We start from the raw sequence: 25,739 nt of genomic DNA, 5'->3' as shown, positions 1-25,739 counted from the left end.
AATGTGCTCTAGTGATAATCAGGAGAAAACGGTGCTTGAAGTGACATTTAAAAAATAATTATTATGGCCTATTGCTGTTAGTCACACATCCCAAAAACTGATCTGGCTAACAGAGCTTTCCAAAGCATCTTCTGCTTGACAGATCATCTGGAAATTATGCCATCATTGTGTCACCGTGTCTCGCCTTATAACCCCCAGGACACTATCTATGCACACCATTTCTTCCCTGTTCTGGGGGGGGAAATAATTCTCTCCGGCTTCTGATTTTTCTCGTGCTGTTTCAGCTGGTTTTGTGCAGATTCTTGTCTCAGCCATTTGCTGGAGAGCACAGGGCTTCCTTTCCCAGAGGCAGCTATGAAGCATTGCCACCTCATCTCTCCTTGGGTGCCTCATAGAAGCTCAATGCTCTGCAAAGCTCCAGGCCTGCAGACAGAGACAGCAGAGCTCGCCAGTGTCACACTAATATCAGGTGCTTGAAACTTTATATTGAAGGTGCAGGGTCGTTAGTGGTGAGTCGTTATGGCAGGTGCATTTTGTCAGCTCCAGCTCTGATCTGACAACAGGGAAGAGGGCAGTGGGTAGCGCCTCTCTCAGCTGGGTCAAGTTTGCAGAGAAAACTCTGGTAAGGACTTATGTGGAGAGAAAACTTTGACTAACCTGTAAATGTGCTTAATATTACTTATCGGTGAGGGCAAAACCCATCAGCTTGGAATGGAATCAAGTGAATGCTCTGTTTGAGGATAACAGCCCTTGTTGCTTTTTTTGCAGGCCAATGACCATATTTTCAAGGACTTTTGCCTGCTGAGTACATTATGTGTTGCCTCTTCCTGCCAGGCCTTTAAACTTCATGATGTCTGTTGGGGTTTTCTGTTAATAAAAGTGTTTTAATGGGTTATCTGTAAGCTTTGTCTCCTAAGTATTGGGATGTATTAAATGTTCTTTAAATCTACCTTTCCCTCACTGTCCCTCTTCAAAAGACTCTTATCTATGCAACAGATGTCTGTGCTGCAGCAGTCTGCCCTCCTTCCGCTCCTCTCCTCTGACTTACTTTCCCTGTTTGCTCTCCTGCTAAAAAACACACAGCTGTGACACACCAGCCCATCTTTCAAATCCCACTGATTTCATGCCTCTCTCAGCCTCTATGTAAATCTCCCTATCTTTCCCTTCAAGGCCCTTTGTAATGTTACTTTGCCTTTAATCTTGTTCCTCCCACTCCTCCTCCTGCCTGTATTCTCCCAGTCATCCCTCCTTTCTGCTCATTTTATCTTGTTCTTAGATGGTTCAATCTTGCTTTTTCTCTTCATACTCCTCAGACACCTCAATCCATCTCCCATGTGCTGTTAAACAAACATTTTTCCTCTTGTTATGTCAACTCTACCTTAAATTCCTATCTTTTCTTCCTTACTAGCACTAACACACCACATACACTTATGCAGAGTCACCTGAGCTGTTGTCCCACGTGGTTTTCCTGGAGTGCATGTTCTTCACATCAGGAATTTGTAGTTCTCCTACAGTGCACACCCCACAGATACAAATGCAAGGGTCTTTTGAAGAGCAGCAGTCACCAGTAAGTAACTATGTATTATTAATCCCCTTGCTTATATGATTCACAGAAAACTTTAAACTCCCTCTAGCTGGGTAATAAGAGGAATCTTTTCTCTGTTGATGTGAAGGCACACTTTGGATCTTTAGCTAGATAAATGCATAAAAATGCATTTAAACTTACAGTGACTTAAATTTCCTATAGGCAGCGAAGCCATTTGAGGAACATAAATAAGAAGCAGGCTATTAGAAGAGGTTTGGGGTCTCACTGTACTACACTGCCTTACACTACCACGTCACCACTGGCTGTGTTCAAATTGCATTTAACATCTTTACATTCCTGCACATGACAAACAATGGGGACCAGCTCCCATAGGACAGAGGAAATACAGCACCAAGTGTCTTGAGTCCATTTCTCAACTGTCATCAAATAGCTTTTATTCATGGCATAGCACAAGTGTCAGCCAACTGGCAAAGGCAGCCTATATTAAAAATGTTGGGGATTATTCATGTCAACAGACACAAGGCAGCTTTTCTCACTCAGTGGATCTGTACCAGCAGTGGTATGAAAATGCAGCAGGTTCTCTACAGTAATCTCAAATCTGAATAACTTTAGAAGGAGGCCAGCAGCAGACTGTCATTTCCAAGTACAACTAGAAAATTAATCTAGCACAGTTAGATGAGAGCTTGGATAAGGTGAGGGGTTTAACTGTGTGGTTAGATAGAAAAGGCTACACCATAAGGATGTCATCTAGAAAGACCAGGGTGATTTTTTTTTTAAATGCTTAGACTGAAGACGGTCTGCAGGTTGTGAGCTGATGGTGGCTTCTCAGGTTTGCTTCTGATTACATAATTAGCTGTTAGGTCCTTGGCCTCTTTGATTGCAGGCATTTACTGTGCTATTTGGAATATGATTTTTGTGGGCCACATGATTTGTCTTTTATGGACAAGGTGCAATTTGGAAAGGGATTAATTTTTCCCCTTTTAAAAGATTTTTAAAAAGTTGCTGTTTAAGTAAAAATAACTTTTATTAATTTTTTGAGACTATTAATAGAAAAAAAATTAGATGGACACAAACAGTAAAATTGCTTACCTTAAAAACATCAGGCAAAGGTGGAAAATGATGAAGGTTTCAGATGTCTCAGGTTAACTGTTAAGGCCAATTCCCTGACTAGTTCTTTGAGTCCCACTGTATTTGCAGAAGACTACTATATTCTGTCATCTTGTATTTTTAAATTTTTCTTTTGAAACATATGGCCTGCTTTTTCCCCCCCTCAATTATTTTTCACTAGTTTAATTCTCTGAACTTGGTGATGTTATGTGGATATGAAATCAGGAGCAATTTCGGTGGAAAATAAAAAATTAAGGCCCATGCAAGTCATCATGAATAAGGTGACCTGATCTGCTCTGACACAGATCTATGTTCCACTTATGCTCTGGAAAACTTTGGATACTGTATTTTTGTGGAAACCTAATTTCTGTACAAATGTGTCATGCAGAAGAAACCCAACTGGCAAAACCCTCAGACAAATCCCATGCCATCTCCATGACAACATATAGATGCATAGTCTGCTATATACATCCTTACCGGGAGACTGACTGCTCCTAGATTTTTTCCCACGAGGAGCTGAAAGGCAGACTGACCAACAGGCTGCAGAGGATGTTGCTGGGGTTTAAATGTGGAAACCACAGATCATGTTTCATGCAGGGTAAACCAGAGGCAAATGGAGAACCCTTACAGAAGAGGTGAGCCTTGCACTACAGATTCCCTTGCTGAGGCTGCTTGGTCGAGTAAAGGAATGGGCACTGGCAAGTTTCCACCAAGTCTAAAAATTCACGTGGAGGACTTTTGCAGGGCTCTGAAAGTCTTGCTGAAAGCCCGTCAGTGTGACTCACAAGCAGGATGAGATAAGAATGGAAGGTAATTTGGGTTAATAAGTTATCCTAAAGAAAAAGAGGGCTTTATTCCTGCACATGTAGAAGGAAAAGAGAGAGTGATTTAGTCCTCTCTCCCTAGTAAAGAACTCTAAATTCTGTGGCAAGAGGTTTGCTTTCCACTCACCAGCAATGTGCAGGAAACCAGGGTCAGTGAGCCAGGCCAGTGGTACGTTTCATGTTAAATCAAAAAATAAACGTTGCTGTGTCATTTACTTGCTTCCCAGAGCAGTCAGAAGCAGGACCATGGGGTCAGGAGACTGGCTCTGTCCTTTGGGCTGCTCTGCAGAGCATAGAGTGACCCTGTCCAGCTGCAAACACCGTGCCAGGTCTGCCTTAGGCACTGGTGCTGCAGGGTCCCAGCTCCCAGGTGAGCAGGAGTTTCAGAAGTGTGGTAAGGATGCACCCGCTGGGGTAGCTGAACAGCGATAGATTCAGTAAATCCCCCATCCTGGCTATCTTCCTAACCTTTCCCCAGCTCCGTCCTGTGCCGGTGTGGTTTACATGCCTTCACTGAAGGCTGAGCGGCCTGGCCTCGGTGGTGGCGGCCCAGTGCGCGCGTGGCCGCTTCTGCAAAGCAGCTGAAGTGCTGTAATTTCATACTCCAGCTGACGGTGCAGGAACTTGTTCGTCTGCCTGTACCCTAGCGTAGGGGTGGACCTGGCTGCCATAAGCACTCCCAGAGCTGTCGGTGGAGCTGCTCCGTTCCTACTACAGAGTACTGTGAAGTACCTGAGTAAAGCACAGCTGGCCCCTTTATACTTCTGACTTTTGGACTGGAGAAGTCTTCTGCACTCCTATAGCCTTCTAAGTAAGGCTCCTTAGGCACCTTACCTCCACTCTGCTGCTCAGCTTTCCGAGAAACGGAGATAACAATATTGACCTCCTTGGTAGAGCACTTTCTCATTTTTTTTATGAGATGTGCTACATAAAAACTGATTGTTAGCTTTTGTTCAGCTATAAAAAGTCCTTAACAGTGGGGCACGGTATGTTATCAGCCATAAAAAAAGCCCTTACACTGAACTTTAGCATTTAGGGATAGACCTTTGTTCTGCTTAGTTACTTATAATCTTTGGAGTGGTGTGGCCTGGGTTTGGTTGTGGTTTGGGGTTGTTTTGCTGCTTTCTGTGTGCATATGTATCGTGTACCTATGGTTGACTTTTGCTTCTCTTAGGGCCAAAGATCACTTGGTTTAGCTTAACGTATAGATGTCAGTTGGCATTAGTCGAGTGACTGGCCCATGATCTGCCACTTAGCACATTTCCTAAACCACTGTACCAAGAAGGGCTATGATCCCCAAAAAATAATCTACCTTTCCTTCAGCATATACTCTATGAACGTTTTATACTGACAGACAGATCTTGTCCATTCATTGCAGATAGCCTTTTCCTCTGCCATAATAACACATATTTCCCTCTCTGTAGCCTCTGAAGAAGAAAAGGAATTCCCTTTTGTCTATAGAGCAGTTGAAGGCTTTGCCTCCAGCCTGAACAGCATGGTGCAAGGGTGGCAGTGTTAAGGATTGCTTGAGTTCATAGCAGATGGCATCTGGATACGATGGAACTCAGGAGCCTTAGATAGGTTCCTATTTAACAGCATTTCCAATGCAGTATCTAGCTATGCATGTCAGGAAGATGTAGACAGTCAGAAAGACATCACAGATAATACTAGTTCAAAGTCAAGATCGTAGCAGAAGCAGCAAAGGCAAGCCCCAAATAGTTCTCCATGGCCTAATACTTCTTGTTCTGAAAAGCAGTGTCTGGAAATGCCAGAGAGGTGTATAAAGTGTGGGGAAGATCTGGTGCTGAGCTAGGTGATACTGGAGCCTCAGCTCTCAGGCTACAGTCTCGGGAAGTAGAGGTGGGACAGCATTTACAACAGTGATGATTGAGGTTAGAGTGTTTTAGAAAGGATTTGATACATCCTGCCAGCTTGAGCTGATGGATGTCAACTATTCAAGTGAGATCAGAGCAATTAACTGTTCTTTGTCTTAACAGATCACTTAAACAACTGGAGCTGGGCAGGCTCCCCATAAGACTCTTTAGGAATGTGAACCCAGAGGCAGGGTTGTTTGGTTAGGGACTAATCTACCCATTCAGGTAGAGATTAACTTGAAGGCAGCAATTTCCTTGGGGGGTAGAAGAGAGACAGAAATAGCACAGAGAGCCAAGCAAGCTCACATGTAGCTGGAGGAGGCTACATGTTTGTGACCCCAAACAAAACCTGAGGGAGGGATTTTGGGCACAGTACTTTCAAGCAAAAGACACACAGAATTGCAAACAAAACTCCTTCCTTCTTGTTTGGCCTTGATTTTAAAAGTTCAAGGACAAAGGGCTTTGTGCATTCAGTGTTAATCAAGAGCAGTGTTGTAAGGAATTACCAACTCCATCAGGATTCTTATCCCAATGGAACCAACCCAAAATAACTCTCGCCCCAAACTGATTTGGGCTGCATAACTGATATGGGCTGAAAATAATAATGATTTATATATTTCTTAAGAAAAGTTCTTATTTTAAAGAGAGTTGAAGACAGCAAAGAGTTGGATAGGCTATTATTCTCCAATCAATTCAATTTTTAAGTCTTACTTAAAGAATGCTAATTTTAAATGAGATATTCTTCTGATCATTTCTACAACTGAAGGGATGTAAATTCACATTCATAATGAATGCTTTTTTTTTAATATTTGATTGCAGTAATCCAAATGATCCTATTTAATATCAAGGACAGAACTGGTATCTATTTTTTGATAACTGCTTTGCATAGCATACTCCATACAGTTAAAATTTCTTTGAGAACGATTTTAGAAGGCATGGCTCTTTGGTAGAACAGTCCTGGTGGGTGGTATGAAGAGGCTTCTCCTGCACACAGAGTGCTGGAAAGCCACAGTGCTAAAAGTCACAAATTCCAGGTTCTTTATATTTTGTCCTAATGATCTTTTACTGCCTTGTTCTAATCTTGAGCATCAACTGTTCAGACTTCTAAGAAAAAGATGTGCTCATTATACCTGTTGGCTCTTTTTAGTTTTCACCTTACCCTATTGTCAGAGGCTACAGGTCTTAGTTTGATTCCCAGTCTTCCTGACCAGTTGTACCTTCTCAAATCTGAAAACAGCCTCCTTCAACCTTGCAAAGTCCATTTGATGGGCTTCCCAACCTCAAGGTGATGAGTTTGAAACAGTACAGTCTCTAGAAATGAAATTAAATCTTCACTTCTCAGGACTGTACATGTGAAAAACCTGGGAAAGGAGTCTTTGGAGGGCTATTGGCCAATGCAATTGAGCATGATAAAACTACTTAAAACTATTTCGCTTTTGCATGGTAATTACATACACTTAGAGTCAATGATAAAGTGTAATAAATGCTATTTGTTTCTATGTCTAATAGTCATCATTATCAATGTTACAAAATATGGAAGAAGACAAAAACCAGATATTGTAGATATGTTGATGATAATAGACTGTTTGATAGCAGGAATATATTTATGTGTTCCATGTGGTCATATGTAAATATATTTCAATTGAGCAGAGTTTTAGGTCATATATAGCTTTCTATAAAAAGAACAAGAATCAGATTTGCAGAAAAGCAGCAGTTGGGTGTAATGCAGATGAGAAGCAACACTGTCCCCTGTGACACCTTCAGGTATCCTGAGCTGAAAGTTACAGCTAGCCAGATCTCACTCAGGTGTTTACAGGGCAACTGTGTACCTGCTAGCCACTACAGTGCTTTATCACGAATTATTACTATTCAGACACTATGTTGCCTGCAGTTTGTAGATACTGAAAGAATTTTAAGAGGGACATAGTCAGAATTTCTCAGTATAAGACCAGGAGCCAAACATTTCACCTCTAACAGAGACTTGCTTCATGGCTTCAGAGAAAATATCCACTCTCCCTTCATTCTCTCTGTAAATGAGGGCTAGGATTTGTGTCTTGTGGGATGTTGTGAGATTAATTTTTTCTTGCATGCATAAACTGTTTTGAAGGTGGAAAGGTCCAAGTCCTGTTGTCCTTCACAACAGCCTTGAAATTACAGCACAAGTGGAGCAGACCTCATCTCTCCTCAGAAAGGGGCAAACAGCTTGGAACTCATCAAGTACTCTATCCAGCTAGGACAAATACAATTTTGCAGTCCACTGATTTACATTTACAATGCCAAGTTTTATTTGATTTATTTTTTTAATATCTATGTGCCACAACACCAACTTTTTTTTCCTTTTTAAATGAATTGTCACTGGCATGTGGTCCTCATTAGTTGAGAGAGATTTTCAATAATTTAAGACAAAGGATCAGCAGGCAAACAAAACAGGGCCATTTTGGACAGCACTGATGATGCAGGCCATAATTGTTTTCTCCTTATGTGAGAGAGTTCAGGATTTCTGAGCATATTGGACTACTATATAGATGCATGGACTATGTAAGGAGGCCTCAAACATACACATTTAGGGCCAGAGTTACACATCTGCATCCCAGGTGTTGTTTTCATAACTCTTAACAAGTAATGGTAGCAAATGCATGACTTTTATGCGGAGAGAATTCTGTCCTCCCATGTGACTCTCCCTGCACTCCCCTAGCACTATGTGCTGCCCAGCACAGTCCTGCAAAGCATCAAGCCAGAATCCTCCTGGTGTTGAAAGGCTGGTGCTGAAGAGTGGATCCTGGTTTGGGATCCTCTCCTCAGAGCCTGGTTTGGGGCCTTTACACCAACTGGGTATGTACCCTTCCAGCCTCCCTTTAGCTGGTGTATGGGTTGCTGTCATTGATTGTGGCCATGACTAAATAGTGCCTGCCACAACTGAATGAGCAGAGAAGCCTCAGGCAGGAGGGTACAGGTGTTGTCTCACCCAGAGAAAGCAGGCTATTGCAGCTGCCACCGGCACTGGGAGAGGTGGAGATGGCTGGGGAAGGAGGAGGGAGAAGGGAGAGAGAGGGAGTAGCCACTGTCGACAGGAGCCATGCACTGATACCCTCTAAACTGTTGGAAGAAGGAAAGTTCTGGCTGATAATAGAAAGTACACACAATTCTTCAATGTTGCAAAGAGAATTTGACCTATCAGTGATTACAAATATAGGGAAACTTGCATTGTCACTGCTCACTCCAACTGGTGCCTTTGGGTGAATGGAAGATCAGGCTGTCAGCTCCTATGAGCACTAACTTTTCCCAACAATGGCCCCAACTATTTCAGTTACAGCCAGTCAAGTCCCATGACATCAAATATTAATCTGGCACAGAACTTGGGCTGTCCGAGTACATTTTATAACTAACAGCGTATCAAATCCTTTGGACCTGATGACATTCGCTCCTTTGTTGTCACATCAGTCAGTCACTTTAACCCAGATTCTCAGTCGATTCAAAGGAAAGAAAACGGTGCTTCAGAGAACTGACTGCCACAGAAGTACTTTAAAAACATGAAATGAAGGAAGGTAGGGCCAAAACTCGTCACAAAAGATCCCACCATAAAATCAGGAGAGTGCACAAGGAGCCTTAGATGACCTCACAGCAAGAGGCTGTGGTGGTGATTTTGCAAGGAAAAAACAACTCTTAAGACAGTTAGCAGAGGACTGAGCATATAAGCATAACACATTAACAAAACCACTCCAATTAGCTGGAGGTGGGGGCAGGGAATGACAAAAATTAGAAGAATTTTGGTCTTCTCTGCACAAGCCTAGAGACAGTGAGAGAAAATTATAACTTGACCCTAAATTATTCAAAGGAAGCAAAGAAATAAAATATAGGCTAAAGAAGAATCCTTCCTAATAACCGTAACTAAAAGCCAAAGCATATTAACATATGAGGACTGGAAGGTTCAGAGAAATAGCTGGAAGGGAATTGCACTCCTATAGCCATGGAGGAAAATGTAGGAACTCAATTCAGTAATATACCTGGCATGCCTCAAGAAAGGGAAAGTTTCTACATTGTATTAGCACCACTCTTGACCTTATCATGTGCAGAATAGATGGCTCAAGGAACAGATAAGGAATAAGAGGCAGCTTTTTTAATGGTCAGAGGGATTTTACCAAGGAGTTTTCTTTCAGAAGGTGTTTCTAAGTGGGCTGGAGTGCAAGAAAGGGTTGGAAGCCCAATGTGATCATTCTCATTTGCAGAATTGCCTACCAAATGATGCTTAGAGGCATAAGCTACTCCAGCTATGGACAAAAGTGTGTTTTCTTTAAGACACATCAGCATACATTCTCATGAGTGCCTCCCCAGTTCTTGGAAAACTGGTAAGAACCTTTGATATTTCCAAAGTTAGGTGCAAGTACCTGAGCCTGAACTGTTTATATTTAAGAACAAAAAGTCAGCAAATAAAGAAAAAATAGACCTGAACATGTTGTTTAAGGATGTGTCAGAGAACTCATGATGTCATGTGAAAAGCTACTTCTATGGCAATGGAGTGCAAAATCCAAATGCTGCTAAAGCTTAAAAGTAATTATTGTCTGGAAGGACTGATAATCTTGTGTCTGTTCTAGCAAGTGTTTAAACAACCAAGCACACTCATCCACAGGCCATCTTAGTTGCTACAGCTTCAGCAGCAAGGACAAAGGCAAAATTAGCATATGGATGGAAAGACCCTCTCAATCCTTGATATTGCCATTACAGGAGTTTGCAGCATAGTAGTCAATGCAGCAGTTATTCTGCAAATGGAGAGCTCTGGTCTAGTGCTGTCAGTCTCACACCCACTGTTCATGAACACCTACATTCCCTTTAAAAATAAAATCGTAAGAGCTGTGAATACAAATGTGCAAAGATTTTACTATTTAAAGGGTTCTTCTGGAGAAACTATGTCAAATATGTAGCTCTTTCTAAAATGCCAGTGATGCCCAGGATTACTCGTTCTGCAACCTTTGCTTTCTGTGTCCAGCAGATGGATGAAGCTCACATCTGGTGTAGAGCTACCCCTTCTCTCAACTGCCTGCCTCCTGCCATGCTCTGCTTCATTATTGCTTAGGCAAAACCATTTGCCAGGGACTGGGAATTGCATGGGTTTCCAGCTGGCAACTTTAGTGGTTGCCCTGAGTGACCAAAGCCAGTGGCCTGGGGATGAGCAGCAGGAGGTGCAGGAAGTGTGATCACTACTTCAGAGGGATGCTCCAGAAAGGGAGAAGCAGCTGGAAAAAGAATGCTGTGGACAAATGCCACCCACCCTGGGAGCACAGCTTTCTGGAGCTCTCATAGCTTCAGACAAGTGCGGTTGCAGATTATCACGTTGTGAGGAGTTGTGGAGGTGCAAGGGGAGTGGAGGGAAGGCAGGATGGTGGAAGATGAAAGTGGAGGCACTATACTAGGCCTGTAATGGTCTTCAGAGGTTCAGGTGCCCTCTTGACCAACCCTTTGCTCAATGTATGTTGGTGAGTTTCAGTGGACATTTGCACAGTTCTCAGCTTTCTGAAGAAGTGAGATGACTTCCACTTATGCACTACTGTTATTTAAGGAAAGCAGGGTGTTTGAACAGGAATGAAGGCATCAGTATCTGATATCCCTTTCACCGGTAAGCCAAGGGCATGAATGGGATGTTCTGCCAGTCTCAAGGCATTAAATATTTCTGCTCTGACTTTACACCAGCTCCGAACAGTTGTTAGAAAAACCATTAGCTGTGTAGATCCAGAAATTAAGCCAAATTCTGTCTCCAGTGAGGCCAGTCATAAAACTAAAATTGATTTCAGCAGCAATAGAAATTAGTCTCCTAAGTGGAGGTGAAGAGGGAGGAGTTGCATGGCAGTTTGCTACTGCCAAACAGTGCAAGTTCAAGTTAAATTCACTCAAGTTTGGGACATATTGAAACTTAGTGTGTGAATGTGCATACAGCACCAAGGCATGGCAGTGTGGTACTAGGAGACCTAGTGTTGGTAGCTGCTGGAAGTGATTTCCAGACTTTCCTGCAGATACAGATGACTATTTTAGGAATTGAGGGACATGGACATCCTGGCTCCCAGCTGTGCATGACTGACAGTGTCTTCTCTATCTCATATCACTCAGCACTGATATTCTCTTAATTTAACTACTCAGACATATAGAAGTATTAAATGGCGTTTCAGAATTCTTTATTAAGATATATGCTTTCCACTAACTGCCTCACTTATTCTCTGATCGCAGTGGGGAAAAAAATCCTCCTCCTGGGTATTTCCTGCCTGTAAGACTACACAACTCTTAGAAATGGATTTTGTTCTTTAGCCTTTTTTCGTTTCAGGTTGCATTTAGATTGGTCTCAGGAAGATGTGCAAATCACTGTGAGTGCTCTTCAATGTACATTTACATTTTCCTCTTGGTTTTAAGGAAATGCACACATATTTTTCTATTTCCTCTTTGCTTTTTATTTCTTTGTAATTTTCCGTTGTGACCACTTTTTTAACGCATTATTTTCAGACTCCATTCTGCACCCATATGAAATAAGTAAGATTTTGTTCTATGCTAGACCTAAATTTTACATTCACCATTAATCTGAACTGTTTCTCTTAGACTGCATGAAAGGAATCTACAATTCAGAGTCCTGTCAGCTCTACGCTGGTAATTCAAGTCTTAGATTTGTTATAATCACCAACAGTAAATATTGTATCCATTTTTAGAGAATGATCCAATCTGCTTGTATTTCCTGATCTTTCTTCTCATTCCTTTGTTATGATATGTTTTCTGCCTCTTAATTGTTTCCTTATGAAATGGCCTCAGTCAAAGCAGTTACAATGAATAACATTCATTTCAAACTGTCAGCGTTTTAGTCACAGCGGATAACCATGAGCTGGTTACTCCCTGCCTCCAGTAGCACTCCTTAAGGCCAAGTAGTAAGTTCTGAAGCCTTGTTAAGTGAAAAACAGCAAAGACCAAACATCACAGGCAAAAGACAGCTTAGCAAATGTGATTTCTGTCCTTTTAGACAATAATCTCGATCCCATTTTTGAGTTCTGCACAGACATAAAATTTTACTTTCCTTTCATTGTAGCTGAATAGCATTAGGAATCAACTTTGGTTCTCTCCCATGAACTGTGTTTAAAACATCTTTTTTTTTTCAAATAACTTGGGAGGTGCCTTTTATGTTTTCAGTACTGAGGCTGCTTTATTGAAGTATAAATCCAAGCCCCTTCATCGAGCCCCTTAATCTGCTGGTTCTTCTGCATTTCCACAGCTCAGTACAGGGCTAGATGCACTTAACTAGGAGGTGTGAAGGAGCATCCTGGAAGAGATGGAAGCTAAATATATTCTGCTACAAGATTTCTTCCATTCCACTCTCCACCCCCAGATCCCAGAGACTACAATGGCTTATGCAGGGTTTTACATATGCAGCTAATGGTGGAGGGAGGAGAATTCCCACGGATAAAGAGCTTTAGCCCAGTACCAGCACAGCACACAGCTTGAATTGGTGCTGGGGTGGATTCTGAGGGAAAGCAATCCCATCACTGCTTCCAAAGAGAGGTCCTACACAATTAGTTTTAGGAAAGGATCTCTGGTTAGAAGGAGATCCTTCTCTACAGCTTTGATATAGGCACCTGGACAAGGTGAAGAGGGGATGGGATTTCATCTAGATCCCCTGCACTCAGTGTTTCCTTTTGCTTAGCTCCAAGGGGCTTCCCAGTTTGGGGAGTTTATTTTGCTTCAAACCACTCTCTAACACCCACTGCATCTAACACCTGTGTGCATCGTGTGACTTGCAAGTCTGAAGTGCCACGGCTAGTCCTCCTGAGGCCAGGTGCCTGTTGACACGCTTTCCATCTCTTACGAGAGTATCACCTTACTTGTGTTTAAGGAGCCCAACTCCATAAAAATACAAAAGAGTAAACAAGAGTTTCCTTTCATTTGCCCCTGATTCTACGCTTATATAATTCCACTAATTTCATTTGCAGGAGAACAAAACCAGACCCCTAGTCTCTTGGTAGAAATGATTTTACAGGGCTGTTATCCAAACCAGAAGGCTGAGCAGGAGTCTACTTCTCATGCACAAACCACCACAGCAGAAGTGACATGCAAAAGGGTTATTTTATTCCCACTCTACCTTTTTATGCACATTTATGTACGTTGTGTGTAGTGGGAGGGGGGCAGAAAACAACAGCTGAGCAGCCCTCCATCTTCCACACGTGATTGTCTAACTCACTGTTTTTATCTCCAGGTACACAAAAGGAAATGAAACCATTAAAAGGGATACCTATGAGCTGTAAACTCCGAGAGGAAGAAATTACTATCAGTTTGACAGGTTTGTCAGTGAATTACTTATTTATGTAGCTCAATAGATTTAATATTAATCACAGATGACAGACACAAGTTAAACATCTTTGCAAACACATGCAGTGCCCTCTCTTTTACTCGAGAATGGGTCAACTTAAAATTGCTTCTGGTAGGGGCACAGATAATCAAGTGGGAGAGCTGAAATGAGGACCAAATGAAAGCAGCCCAAATTGCTTTTAAAAGTCTCAAATGAGTATGCTGTTGGAAGTGCTATAAAAGATAACACAAAAGGGCCAGCTAAAAGTCGTGGCTCAAGCTCAATTTTTTGCAAGCAATCATAAATCTTAACTTCAGCAGCTTTGTGCTCATCTGGGGGCACTGGAAAAGTGAAAAAAAGTTGACCTCATCATCATATGAAGTTTCCAATTCCTGTCCTAAGTTGTCATTGGTAAAAGCCAGCAGCAAGAATTCCAGTTGTAAACAGTGATGTGCTGCCAATGTTTCAGCAAGGGTAGCCCAATTTTTTTCCTCTCTGCATCTGTGTGTAGTGCAGCCTGTGTGTGAGGGGCTCCATGGCTCCAGAGGAGAAGGATACAGACCAGCCCTCTTGGCCCTCCCTTCCTTTGCTTCTCTGGTGAAATATAAATGCCCTTTTTCAGGTGTAATTAAAAAGGGAGGTGCTGTAATTTGGCAAATAGACTTTGAAAGTCACAGGGTCTTGTTTCTGTGCAACTGCTATGGAAATAGGAGAGAGAAACCCTTGTCCTCTCTTGCACCCACTGCAACTGCACAGCATAAAGATGCATCTGCAGGTCTTGCACCCTCACGACTCATTCTCAGAGCTTGTAACCCTTGTCCAAACCATCCTTCTGGGAGAGAGGCGGGATGCTTGATTTTTGGGTGGCTGGCCGAGAACCATATGGGTACGGTTTCAGCCCTTCCAGCAAGAAGATATTCCCGAAATTTGGGGTGAAGTTCAGCTCATCCAGACCACCATGGATTAGGCTTTGGTGCAGAGCTGAAGGACATGATGCAGCAGAACAATTAGTTCCCTTCCAACACATCTGCCAAAGGCAGCAGGCATGTGCTTCAGCATGCAGCTCCCACTCTTACTTGTGGGATGGCTCTCTCAAATTTAGTTTTAAAAACATAAGGATTAGCGACTACCTATTAGCTATCTCACTACCTGCCTGCCTGTTTCCTTTGGTGCAATTAAAAATGTCTCCAGAATGCATAATAAGAGTCAATTGAATTTTTAAAGCATCATGTAGACAATGTACATCATGAGGAAAAATACACTTGGGCTGTGGTAGCCCATGACTGAAACAAAAAGAAAAAAGCTCTGGGTAAAGGAAATCAGAAAAAAAAGAGCTTTGGAGAGAATTTCAAGCATAGTGACCTCCCTTTGAAATGAGTCTGTGCAGTCAGTGTCTTGGAGAACCTTGAAAATGTTTATATATTTTTTTCTTGCTTTATATCTTTAAAAATATCCCACTAATTTTTTCTTCACTCTCAGGCCTAGTCAATGTTGTCATTTAAACAACCAAAGGACCTCTTCTAAACAATGGAAAAAAAAGTGTTTGTAAAACTGCGCAAATACCTATTTCCAAAAATAATTAAAACTGCTGTGGTTTCAGGGACACAAATGATGCATTTTGAAATAGGACTAAATGTTTATTTACATGAGAGAGCATGTTAGCTCTGGTCTACTGAGAAAATAATGGGCATTAAACGCTATAAAGCATACAGTCCACTGAATAAAAAGTAGATTATATTTTAAAAAAAGGTCTGTGGTTTAGGGATCTACTTTTGCTTTTTAAGCAAAACAACTCACTTCGAGACTTAGCAAAAGAATAACTATTTTGGTAAAAACTTATCTCTTTTGATTTTAAAACTCTTTTAAGGACTTACTTTAAACATAATGAAAAACAATGAGAGGGGATAATAAGTCACAGCAAGAAGTAGATTTATTGTGTCCTATAGAAAAGTATCAATCCAAAGTCTTCCTGGTGTCACTGAGTTGATGTAGTGAAGCTAGTGGTGGATTTCCTCCAGGCAGAGGATGTTCCCAGAGGTAAGAAAGCTATCTCATGCCCCCACCTGCCTTCATTGCCCAGTGAAGGAGATGGCACGAGAGGTTAGAGGCAAAGGGATGCAGCCTGAGCAGAAGAGGGCTGTGATACTTGACTGCTCGAGCAGCTAGCACTAATTTGAGCAGCCCAAAGGTCACGACTATTTATGCAGATAAAAGGTCAATGGCAAGCTGGCATGTGGCTGCAGGCTATCTTGGTACGCACTTCACCCGGGGCACTGATACAGGCTTCTGATTCACAGTTTGTCTTTCTGCATGAACTTTCAGGCCAAGCTTTGGCTGGGAAAAAAAAATCTCTGCCATGGGAGTTGACACAGTTAGGATCCAGATGCAATTTTTTGTGGCTCAGGCTCATCTGTAGCTAAATCAAACCTTTGAATCATTATTTATAAAAGCAGCCAAATTCTGAACTGTTTGCTCAGTATTTAATCAGCCCTTGTGTCCATAAACCCCTCTGAAAGTGTGCCTGAGTTACAGAGAGAGGAAAAAATGAATAAGATGCTCAGGATGTGACCTGCTGAAAGACAGCCAGTGAAAAGCCTACTGAATTCAACAGAGATAGGTTCTTCAGCTGCCAGTGTGTGTGGATTTAATCACTTTAAACATGTAGGACCTTAGAGCACAAGACTAAATGGCATGGCTTGAATTTACAGAACAGTTTCCGTTTAGGTGAAACAATGTCTATTTGAGAGAAAAAGGGAAGTAGATATACTATGTTTAATCTAGTCAGATTCTACACTATATTTGAAGTTTTATAGTCAATAAATGCTTAATCTTTTACTGTCATTAGAAAATTAAAATATATTTTAACATTCAGTTCCAGCAGCTGTCTGCTGCACTGATTTTAACCAAAATCCTTTTGCTTTCTGCTGTATATCAGTTCCATATGCTCTGATCTCCAGTAGGAAGTGTGCAAAATATTTTGTGACATTTCGCTACCCCAAAAAAAGGTAATGGGAAAGCATCATTACATCGATTTGCTTTTCATCACAGAGGTATTTGGCACTATGCCTTAATTAAGTTGCAGCAATAACTCTATTATAAGCACTGTTTTGCCTCCCCCGGTAATTTTTTAACTGCAGTTGCCTATTATTCTGTCATTTTTGCTTGTTAATAAAGAAAAAATATGTTAGGATGAGAACCTTCCATGTAGAAAGCCACTAAAACTAAGAGTCTTCAGATATAGAAAAGCGTATTTTTCTTCCAGCCATCTTTTCCTGTCAAAATGGAGAATTACCACATTCTTCCTCGACCACTGTCTTCCTAGATCTCCACATGAGGGGAAGTTTAAACAGTTGCTTGGATACATTTTGTCAAGTTTATGAATTCCATTATACTACTACTTCACTCCATATATTGTGGGCTTGGTTTCGGATGAACTGAAACCAACCCATAACAATGGCATAGTCTGGTTGGGAAATAAACATATTTTGTCTGTGTTTTCCCACTGAAAATGGCAAAATCCTGGCCACTGAGCATTTGCTAGTGCTTTCTCCATCATATTCATCAAACTCAAGAGAGTCTCCATTCTAGACTGAGGTTCATTCCTGTGTAAGCACTGATGACAATCATTGGGTGGTGGTTCTCATCGACAAAGGCTTCTGCCCCATGTGTGGAAGAGCAGATAACTCTTGAGAACTTTCTCCTTCTCTTACAGCTTATCAAATGAAAGAAAAAGAAGTCTTTGAAGAATCTGAAGGCATTGGAATACATTATGCAATTTCCTGGACTTTATGCTACCTCTTGTAAGTGTTATGATATTATTTCCAGTCCCTGGAAAACAGAACTGTACTATAGATGATTACTGTGGGATTTCCTGTTATCTTGGAGCAAATATAGGTTTTATGCTTTCCTTCCTATTAAGGCATTTTAGAAAATGAAACACAGAAAATGCAAGATCTTCTCATAGTGTTGAGGGCCATCTATTCTTGTACTTCAAGAACATGGTTTAGAAAGGGGATCTCCTACTGCCTCTGCCCAGGCAGCCTTCTCATCTTCCAGAAGATATGCTTGTGAAACTAAGACCTACAGCTAGGTTTTCCTCATAGGAGCACAGAAAATACTGCAGGTTTATAGACAGTGTTCCATCAGAAATCCTCATAAAATGCAAGCAGTTGTTTATCTCTTTACAATAATAATAATAATAAAGATTCTGAGTCCCACTGGCTTTTTACTCTTAAACCTAGTCCAGAGCCTGTGATTAGATCTTGCATCTTCCTCCAGCCTCTCTCAGTTTTATGTGAGTGCACCCATCTACTTTTTTGGACTCTCTTGTCTTGTTTCATGTCAGTGAATGGTCACAAGATAGTTAAAGAGTCAGCTTTAGCTCACCTGAATCAGCTTTACAACATCTAGCCTCAAGTAGGGGAGCCATGTAATCCTCACAATAGAGCTCTGTATCTGCTGGCTTCAAACCTGAATGGCTTCTTGAGAGGGTCTGGCAGTCTGTGGTAAGCACTACACTTCTAGAGCTACCTTGCTATCCATATCTGAGTTACCAAATGCTGATTGGGATATGCCTGCGTTGCCTTCAGCATTGACACAGCTATGGGTATGTTCTGAAAGCGTGTAATGCAGTCCCTCTTGCCTGCGACTCAGACCATGTAGTGCTCTTATCTATGCACTTCCTACAGAAACTGAAGTGTGGGAGGAATCTCCTGTACTATTTTGTAGGGAAAGAAGTGCCATCCCTGTAATTGATGGGTACTGTGTAGTCCAGGTGTGAGTCCTTCAGGGACCAGGCATAAAGGACAGGGTAGGGTTTTCAACATGCAAGGGAAAAATGCAGCTATTCCCACAAGCATGTTTATATTAGAGGAGGTGTCTTCCATCCAACACCATCCATAAACCTCTGTTTGTTAATATCTGCTGCTGTCATCCACGTGAGGTGAGGGTACCTGGATGAGCAGTCACCCCAGGTTGTTTGATCAACAGATGATCTCAGGATACCAGAAACAGGGATGTCTCATTTAGCACCTTAAAATTTGCACACAACTAAGTTTTTCCTTGCTAAGGGCTGAATGGGCCTACCATTGGCTAAGCGGCTAAGTATTGATTTACACCCTAGTTTTATCCCCATGAAGTTGGAACTGAGGATAAAGGCCTTTCTCAGGGACGCAAGTTCTCTATTACAGACAAAGCAGGAAAAAATCAGACCCATTATGCAAAAAATCAGCCATGAGCTATTTTCCTTCTGTATGTAGCAGTTAATTAAATGCTGTGTTAGTACTCACTCTAGGTAGAGAACTTTTGCTTCTTATCTCAGAAAATCACTCATAAAATTTACAGTTAATTTCTAATTAGGTTGTTCAAAATATAATCTTGAGAAAGCAGCTATAGCATTTTATGCCATTGCACTGTGGTCTGTATACATCAGTCCGAATGATCCATTAAAGTATTACTAAAACGATAGAATAAATTGCATTTTCACAATATTAAATATACCACAAAGAGTAACTGTGAAAATTGCTGGCATACGCAGCTCATGTAACCTTGGAGCTCAAATTGCTTTTCTAATTTGCTGCCATGATCCTGAAAGTAGACTTCTGTAAAACTATATTTCTGTGTTGGGAGAGGGGACAGGGGGAGAAGCACAGCGGACAAGCATTGACAAATCTATTAAATTACATACCAGACAGAGAAATTATCACATTAAAAAGCCCAAGTCGGTAGAGCTATACCTGACCATTGCAACAGAGAAATTACCGTCAATTCCCGTTATTGCTCTGTCAGAGGTGTCAGTCGCAGCCCGCGCCCGCGGCCGGTCATTTGATGTATTTCCCTGCCTCTCGTGGCACGTGCAGACTGCGAAGAGCGTCAGCTGGGCTGCTGGAAAGCGATTCTGCTTCTCTAGGCTATGGGGAGAGGACCTCAATATACCTGAGAATCTGCTGGTTTACCTACCTCAGAGTGCCAACAACCCGTTTGTGAGACGGGAGAACTACCCCCCATCCCATTAATTTCACTGGGTTGTTCACTTTAATGCTTAGTAATGCCGCTGGAAGTGTTGGTGTAATTTCACGGGTAGTGTAATTGCAAGTTAACTTCGTGGCTGATCTCTTCAACAGATGGAAGCAGGGTGGGGGTGGTGATGAAACCCACAGGAAATGGGTGCTGCTGGAGGAAAACGCAGATGGAAAAAAGGAGACACATAAGAACAGAGAAAGGGGAGAGAGAGAGATCAAGGAACCAGGGGGCATAAGAAACATATGGCAGAGGGAGGATGCTCTGAATGACCACTTTAGAGAAAACTGAACACAACCAAAAAGAATATGAAGAATTAAATATAAATTACAGATACTAAATACTTTAATGGACATTATAAAAACCCAAATGCTATGGTGGTCAGATTCTCTGCGACCAGACATTCTTGCATTCAAGTACCTGCTCCTCAGCAAACCCTTAGGCCATAATTAAAGAGCCTGCATTTTATTTTTGCTGTGGGCCTCATGTTTTCTACAGCCTCCATGCTCCTGAGAACTCCAGGAACAGGACTCAGGCAGAACTTGCTGTCTCAATACAGCCCTGCCACATACTTTTCATCAAATCTCTCAGGACCAGCTTCATTCAGAAATGTTTATATACCTCATCTTAATAGATCCCTTGAGACTTGGCACCTGAGTAACCCAGGTGTCACAATGTTTTGCCTCTCCGTGGTACTGTGAGGATAAAGGACAGATGCTGAGGAAAGGGCCTGGCATATCAGGCCCAGCACCATGCACCCGTGGGCGTTTTGTTGCCAGGACCCAAGCTAACATCTCCACAGGAGATGGTTTTGCTCCACGCAGACACGCCAGCACTCTGCTCTGCTCTGCTCTGCTCCAGATTTCAGGGTGTGACACGCACTCACCCTGAGTGCTGCTATGCCACTTTTATCCCAAATCTAGAGCGGTTGATGAATTTTTTTGGTCAAGAACTTGTCTGCAGTGATTCACACCTCTAGAAATGTAAAGAAGTTGGGAATGTCAAAGGAATCCTTAAAACTGAACCAAAGGGGGCATTGGGGAGGAGGAAAACTCGCTTGAAGCTCATCTGTCTGTGTGGAGCATAGCCTGACCACAGGTGCAGATTTGCTCCTGCTTCCTATGGCAGAGGCTGGAGAGGGCATGTGCAACAATAACCTTGTCAGTCATTCCTTTCTCAGGAGAGTATTTTGTTCACCTAGGTATGCACTACCTAGGTTATCAGAGTTATCAGATAAAAAATGTTATCAGAGTATACAAAGACAATAGTTCAATGTGCATGATTTGTGGACTATACAGTAAGAGGAAAGGAGGCCTAACAAACTAGTGCATCACAAAAGAGTAACTGCAGATTGATTTCAAGGCTGAAGGCCAAATTTAAGTGTTGTTTTCTGTGTTCCCTACGATCACAAAGCGAGGAAGAGAGATGAGAGCCACTGGACTCAGTCAAGGGGTCCCTAATTATTTTAAGAAATCAGGTCGTGTTCTGGGTTTGGGGGTTTTTTTATTCCCCCCTTTTTTACTGAATTTGGTGAACACAAGATTATCCTGAAAAGAAATCAGGCCTGAGGATTTCCATTAATATTCGGGGGAAAAACCTCACAAAGTTTCTGTTAAAGAGTTGGTTCATGCCAGTCCCCTCCCAGGCACATCCTATTTCTATTGCCTATAAACCAAAGAGACTGCAAAGAGCAGAGAGGACTGAAACCACTTTAGTGTGTGAAGTGAGAGCCATTGCTCTAGTTTTTGTAATAATAGTGATTAGATGATATAAAATACCAACTAAATAATTCCTTCAGTAGATATGGAAGTAGGTAATTTGTATTGAAATGTGATTGGTAATTTGTATTCAAACTTAGGTCAGAAAACTTTAACTCAGGCCCCCCAAAGTTTAATAATGGATTTATCGTCCCAGAAATGAGTGTTGTGGTTTTCAGAGATGGCAGGTTGGTCTGCTTTCACTGAATTCAGCCGACATTGCTGAATTGTCTTTTAAAATATACATGCAAGTTTGAAAGTTGTGTCTGGAGCCATTTGCCCAAATGCATCTTACAGAAAATGGTGCTAAGACTCCAGATTTCAGCTCAGAATTTCTGGCCACCTGTTCTCAGGCACAGGATTTGGGCGTACACCGTTCCTAACAGGGAGAAACAGCAAAAAATGTCTAAGTGAGGAGGTTTAGGTTGGACTTTAGGGGAATTTCTTCATAGAAAGGGTGATCAGACATTTGAATGGGCTGCCCAGGGAGGCGGTGGAGTCACCGTCCCTGGAGGTGTTTGCTTTCAGCAAAGTCTGGACGATGGCACTTGATGGTATTCGGTCTAAGGTTGGACTCGATGATCTCAGGGGTCATTTCCAACCTAATCGATTCTGGTAAATCTGTCCTTTTAAACAACGCTACCAAACGACGAAGCATCTCTGGCTTGCAGCGCGAGATGGGAATTTTTTATCTGCACTGTGTTGGATGCGGAGCGAGTCTCATTTAGTAACTCTGTGTGGGTGAGGCTTTCCGGGGCACAGCGAGATAAAGGCTCCAAACATTGTAGCAAACGCGGTCCCAGGGATACCGTTCCCGCTGGGTGCCCAGGGAGCGGGACAGCGCCCGTGTCCCGGCCACCGTGGGTGCCAACGGGCGGCTGGCCGGCCGCGGCCCTGCCGGGCCCTCACGCACTGCGGGCGGGGGGAGGGGGAACCGCGTTCCCGGCCCAGACTGTGCATGTCCGAGTGACGCATTGCAGGTACGAACCCACCAATCAGCGCCCTCCTTACGGAGTCCCTGCACTCCTCGGCATTTTTTCCTAAGATCCCCTTCCGCCCAGGGAAATAGTCCCTCGCCCTGCCCCCCTCCGCACCCCTGCTCCTCTCCACACCGTTTCACAAGCGCAGACCCCAGTTTTTCCTGCGCCTCACCCTTTCGTGCGCCCCGGCTCGGGGGCTTAGGGGCAGAGGGGCCGCGCTCCGGGCGCGGGGGGGCCCTGCCGAGAAGGGCGCGAAGGGCCGGGACTCGTTTCGCATCTCCGCTCGCTGCCGGGGGAAGGGGAGGGGGGAGGGAGCGGCGCGGAGCGATCCGGGCGGGCGGTGAGGCGGTTTATGAGGCGCCGGCGGCGGGCGGGCAGGGCTCAGTGTGAGGCGAGCCGTGCAGCGGGCAGGTCGCGCAGCGTGCGCCCCGTGCAGCTTTCAGCTCCCACCGCACCCCGCAGCCAGGCCGGGCCACCATGGTGAGTCCCTGGGCACGGAGCAGCCGCAGGGTTCGGCGGGCGCCGCTGTGGTGCTCGGCGTGTGAGGCGGGGGATGGGGGCGGCTGGATTGGGTACGGATGGGGGGGGGGGGGGGGCCCGGGGGTGGGGGGGGGGGCCGGGGGGGGGGGCGGGGGGGGGGCGGGGGGGGGGAGCGGTGGATAGCGGTCCCGCCTGGGAGGGGACCTGGGGCGCTGGGAGCCAGGGGAAGGAGCTTGCCACGATGGCATCAGCTCCGCGTTCTTATCGCTTTCCCCCTCCCTGTCCCTGGCGTGTGCGGCTGAGAGTGCCTGGGGAGGCAGCCTAAGATGTCCGGCTCGCTAGCGAGGTGTGCTGCGCCTGGCCATAATAATGCACTGCGGAGCCCTGCAGCTTCTGAGCAGCATGATGATGAGGGGCAGGCTGTGCCTCACTGCACCATCGCCCTCCTCGCTAGACCTGTTGTCAGCTCGCGTTGGAGCCCCTGCCGATTCCGTGGTAGCGCCTTGCTGTTGGCGGCTCTGTTGGACAAGGGATTATTTGTGTTCTCTTTTTTTTTTTTTTTAAATCAATTTTGGCTTCCCGTTTTGGTCACTGCAGAGGACAGTCCTGCTTTATAATTTTTTCAGTGATGCCTTTAGGATTTTAATCCGCTGTCGAAATAAAGCGCATTTTGTGGGATCGGAGAATTGTTTCAAATTCGGTCTAGACGATGTGAATTTAGGTTTTGTTTGGTTTTTTTTTTTTAAACAAGTGGATAATGAGAAACGTGCAAAACCCAATTTCGTTGCAAAAGCAGCACCAGTGATCACTTAGGGCTATCTCTGCATTAAGATATTATCTCTGCATGAAGATAAGTATTGTGGAATTGTCTTTTCATTCATTACGTGCTTCTGAGGAATCAGATCACTGTCAGCTCGTCACGTCTAATGTGAACGATGGGTACTTAAAATTTAGGTTTTTTGAAGTGGTGTTTCTGAGCAAAGAAATTAGGTGAATTGAAGCCTGAATTGGTTCTTTTGCTTGAATTGTGAACCTATACAGCAAACCATCTATTAAGGAGGGGGGGAAAAGCAATGGATCTAGCAGCAAAAGACTTGCTGCATTTAATCATCATCTGTAGAGAACCAAAAATGGAGTATCTTCAAGCAAGGTCTGTGTTAAAATGGGTGTGTCCAGGAGGCACAGTGACACTGAATGTGGTTATAGTTCATCCCGACAGACCAAACTGGCTCAACCTGTGACTGAATGTTGTCCAGTGCTCCCCATGCTAGATAAGGCACAATGATCTGCTCCTAGAATAAGCTAACCTACCATAAGCCTAGTTTTAGTCCGTATATGTAGTCTGTGTGGTTCTTGTTCCGCGGTTAGTCCTGCCAGAACAGAACTGTCCCTTCAGATCCGATGCCTGTGAAATACACCCAAATGCCGAGTTTCAGAGAGGAGCAGTGTTTGCGATTTGCTGGTGGCTCTTTATCAGGCAGTGTTAGTCAGCCCTGTGGAGGATCTCCCAAACTGGTTACTGCAGAGCAGCTACGGCTGTAATGAAACACTACCTCTAGAGGCTGTATGTGCCACAGAAACCGCCGCACACACAGCAGCTCCCCTGCTTTCCTAGGAGGTTTGGATTCTTTGTCAGGGCCTCCGCACAACCCGGGGGTGGGGGGATGGGAGCTACTGCAGTGAAAATGAAAGTACTGCAACGTGAATCACAGAATGCCGCCTCAAATCTGTGATGGCATCAGGAGTTTTTCAGGGAGGTCTTGGCCATGATAAAGGGCATGTCAGACCTTCAGCACAGGCACGTTACAGTCACCACTTAAACGTTTGGATCTGAAGTTGCGTTGCCTCGCTCAAAGTGCGCACCCTGTCACAGGTATGGTGCACGATAATCTAGCTTAAATTCCGGGCATAGAACTCCAGGAGGCCCCTCTCGGAAGGGCACAGTGGCCTGTAACCCGCGCGCCCGGTTCCAGGCTGATAGTCCTCCACCTGGGTGGCACGGGAGGCAGGGATCTGGCAGGCTGCTGGCTCCGCCCTTTACTGCTGTTGCGCAGCAGTCCCTGCAGAGCCCAGCACTGCAGAGTGCAGATGGTGTTTGTTCAACCTTGCCCCACCTCCCCTCTTATCTTTCAACTGCTCCATACCTGTGCCTTCTAATAAAGTTTGTGCTCTCCTCAAACAATGTACCTCTTACAGGTACTGTCAGAGCTTACCCAAATTCATAGTTAGGGTGTTTTAAGTTTCTGGAAGAGTTAGACAGGAGGAAGAGCTTGAGAACGCTTAACAGCTCACACATTGCTATGTCACGTCTTCATATAAAATTGTTTGTATAAAACAGTACGTGACTCAACTTGGTAACCCATAAGTACTGACCTAAATAAACTAGGTTCTTGTTGCTTAAATCTGATCTACAGCTTTCTGTGGATATAAATGTCTTATGGAAATGTAGCACATCGTTCTCCTCACTCGAACGGTAAAAATGTAAATAGCATGCAAAGGTAGGAGCCTGTGTTAATGATACTCTCCAGACAAGCGAAAATCTGTTAGGCTTCTGCCAGGTGACCGGCAGAATACTTCCATCCCAAAGCCTAGAGTCGAATCGGTGATGTTCTCAGCAGTGTTGCTGCCACCCTAGTCTGATTTTTGTTCGTTGTTTGTTGGTTTTGTTTTGTTTTGTTTTTAACAAAAAGTAGAGCCTACATGGGGATACTTCCTACAGCAGCTGAAATTTGGACAAGTGGAATCTGTAGCTTCCAATACCCATTGGCTGCTAGTTTAAAAGTTGCTCAGCAGGGAGGTCTTGGTTCTTAAAGTAGATGAGCCCCAGGCAGTCTGAGAAAGG

At 43.6% G+C, this 25,739-nt stretch overlaps 1 protein-coding gene across 3 annotated transcripts in view; it reads left to right on the top strand.

Annotated features, from left to right (window-relative positions):
- CALM2 (calmodulin 2) overlaps positions 1–25,739 on the top strand; it is a 40,413-nt gene that overhangs the window by 4,284 nt on the left and 10,390 nt on the right. Inside the window, exons 2-7 of one of the 3 annotated variants that reach the window (XM_027641553.1) lie at positions 285–469; positions 1,437–1,567; positions 11,662–11,701; positions 13,570–13,653; positions 17,375–17,462; positions 17,582–17,779. In XM_027641553.1, the coding sequence (XP_027497354.1) occupies positions 355–469; positions 1,437–1,567; positions 11,662–11,701; positions 13,570–13,653; positions 17,375–17,462; positions 17,582–17,597 (474 nt within the window). In that variant the 5' untranslated portion in view covers positions 285–354 and the 3' untranslated portion in view covers positions 17,598–17,779. Of the gene's footprint in view, positions 1–284; positions 470–1,436; positions 1,568–11,661; positions 11,702–13,569; positions 13,654–17,374; positions 17,463–17,581; positions 17,780–22,746; positions 22,898–25,739 lie in introns of those variants that run through there. The other 2 variants (XM_027641554.1, XM_027641555.1) reach the window with 2 other exon arrangements.

The sequence above is a fragment of the Corapipo altera genome, unplaced genomic scaffold (genome assembly GCF_003945725.1).
Source record: "Corapipo altera isolate COAL_440 unplaced genomic scaffold, ASM394572v1 48b, whole genome shotgun sequence".
NCBI lineage: Eukaryota > Metazoa > Chordata > Aves > Passeriformes > Pipridae > Corapipo > Corapipo altera.
Note: the sequence above shows the minus strand (reverse complement) of the source record. Positions and strands in the feature narration are given on the sequence as shown.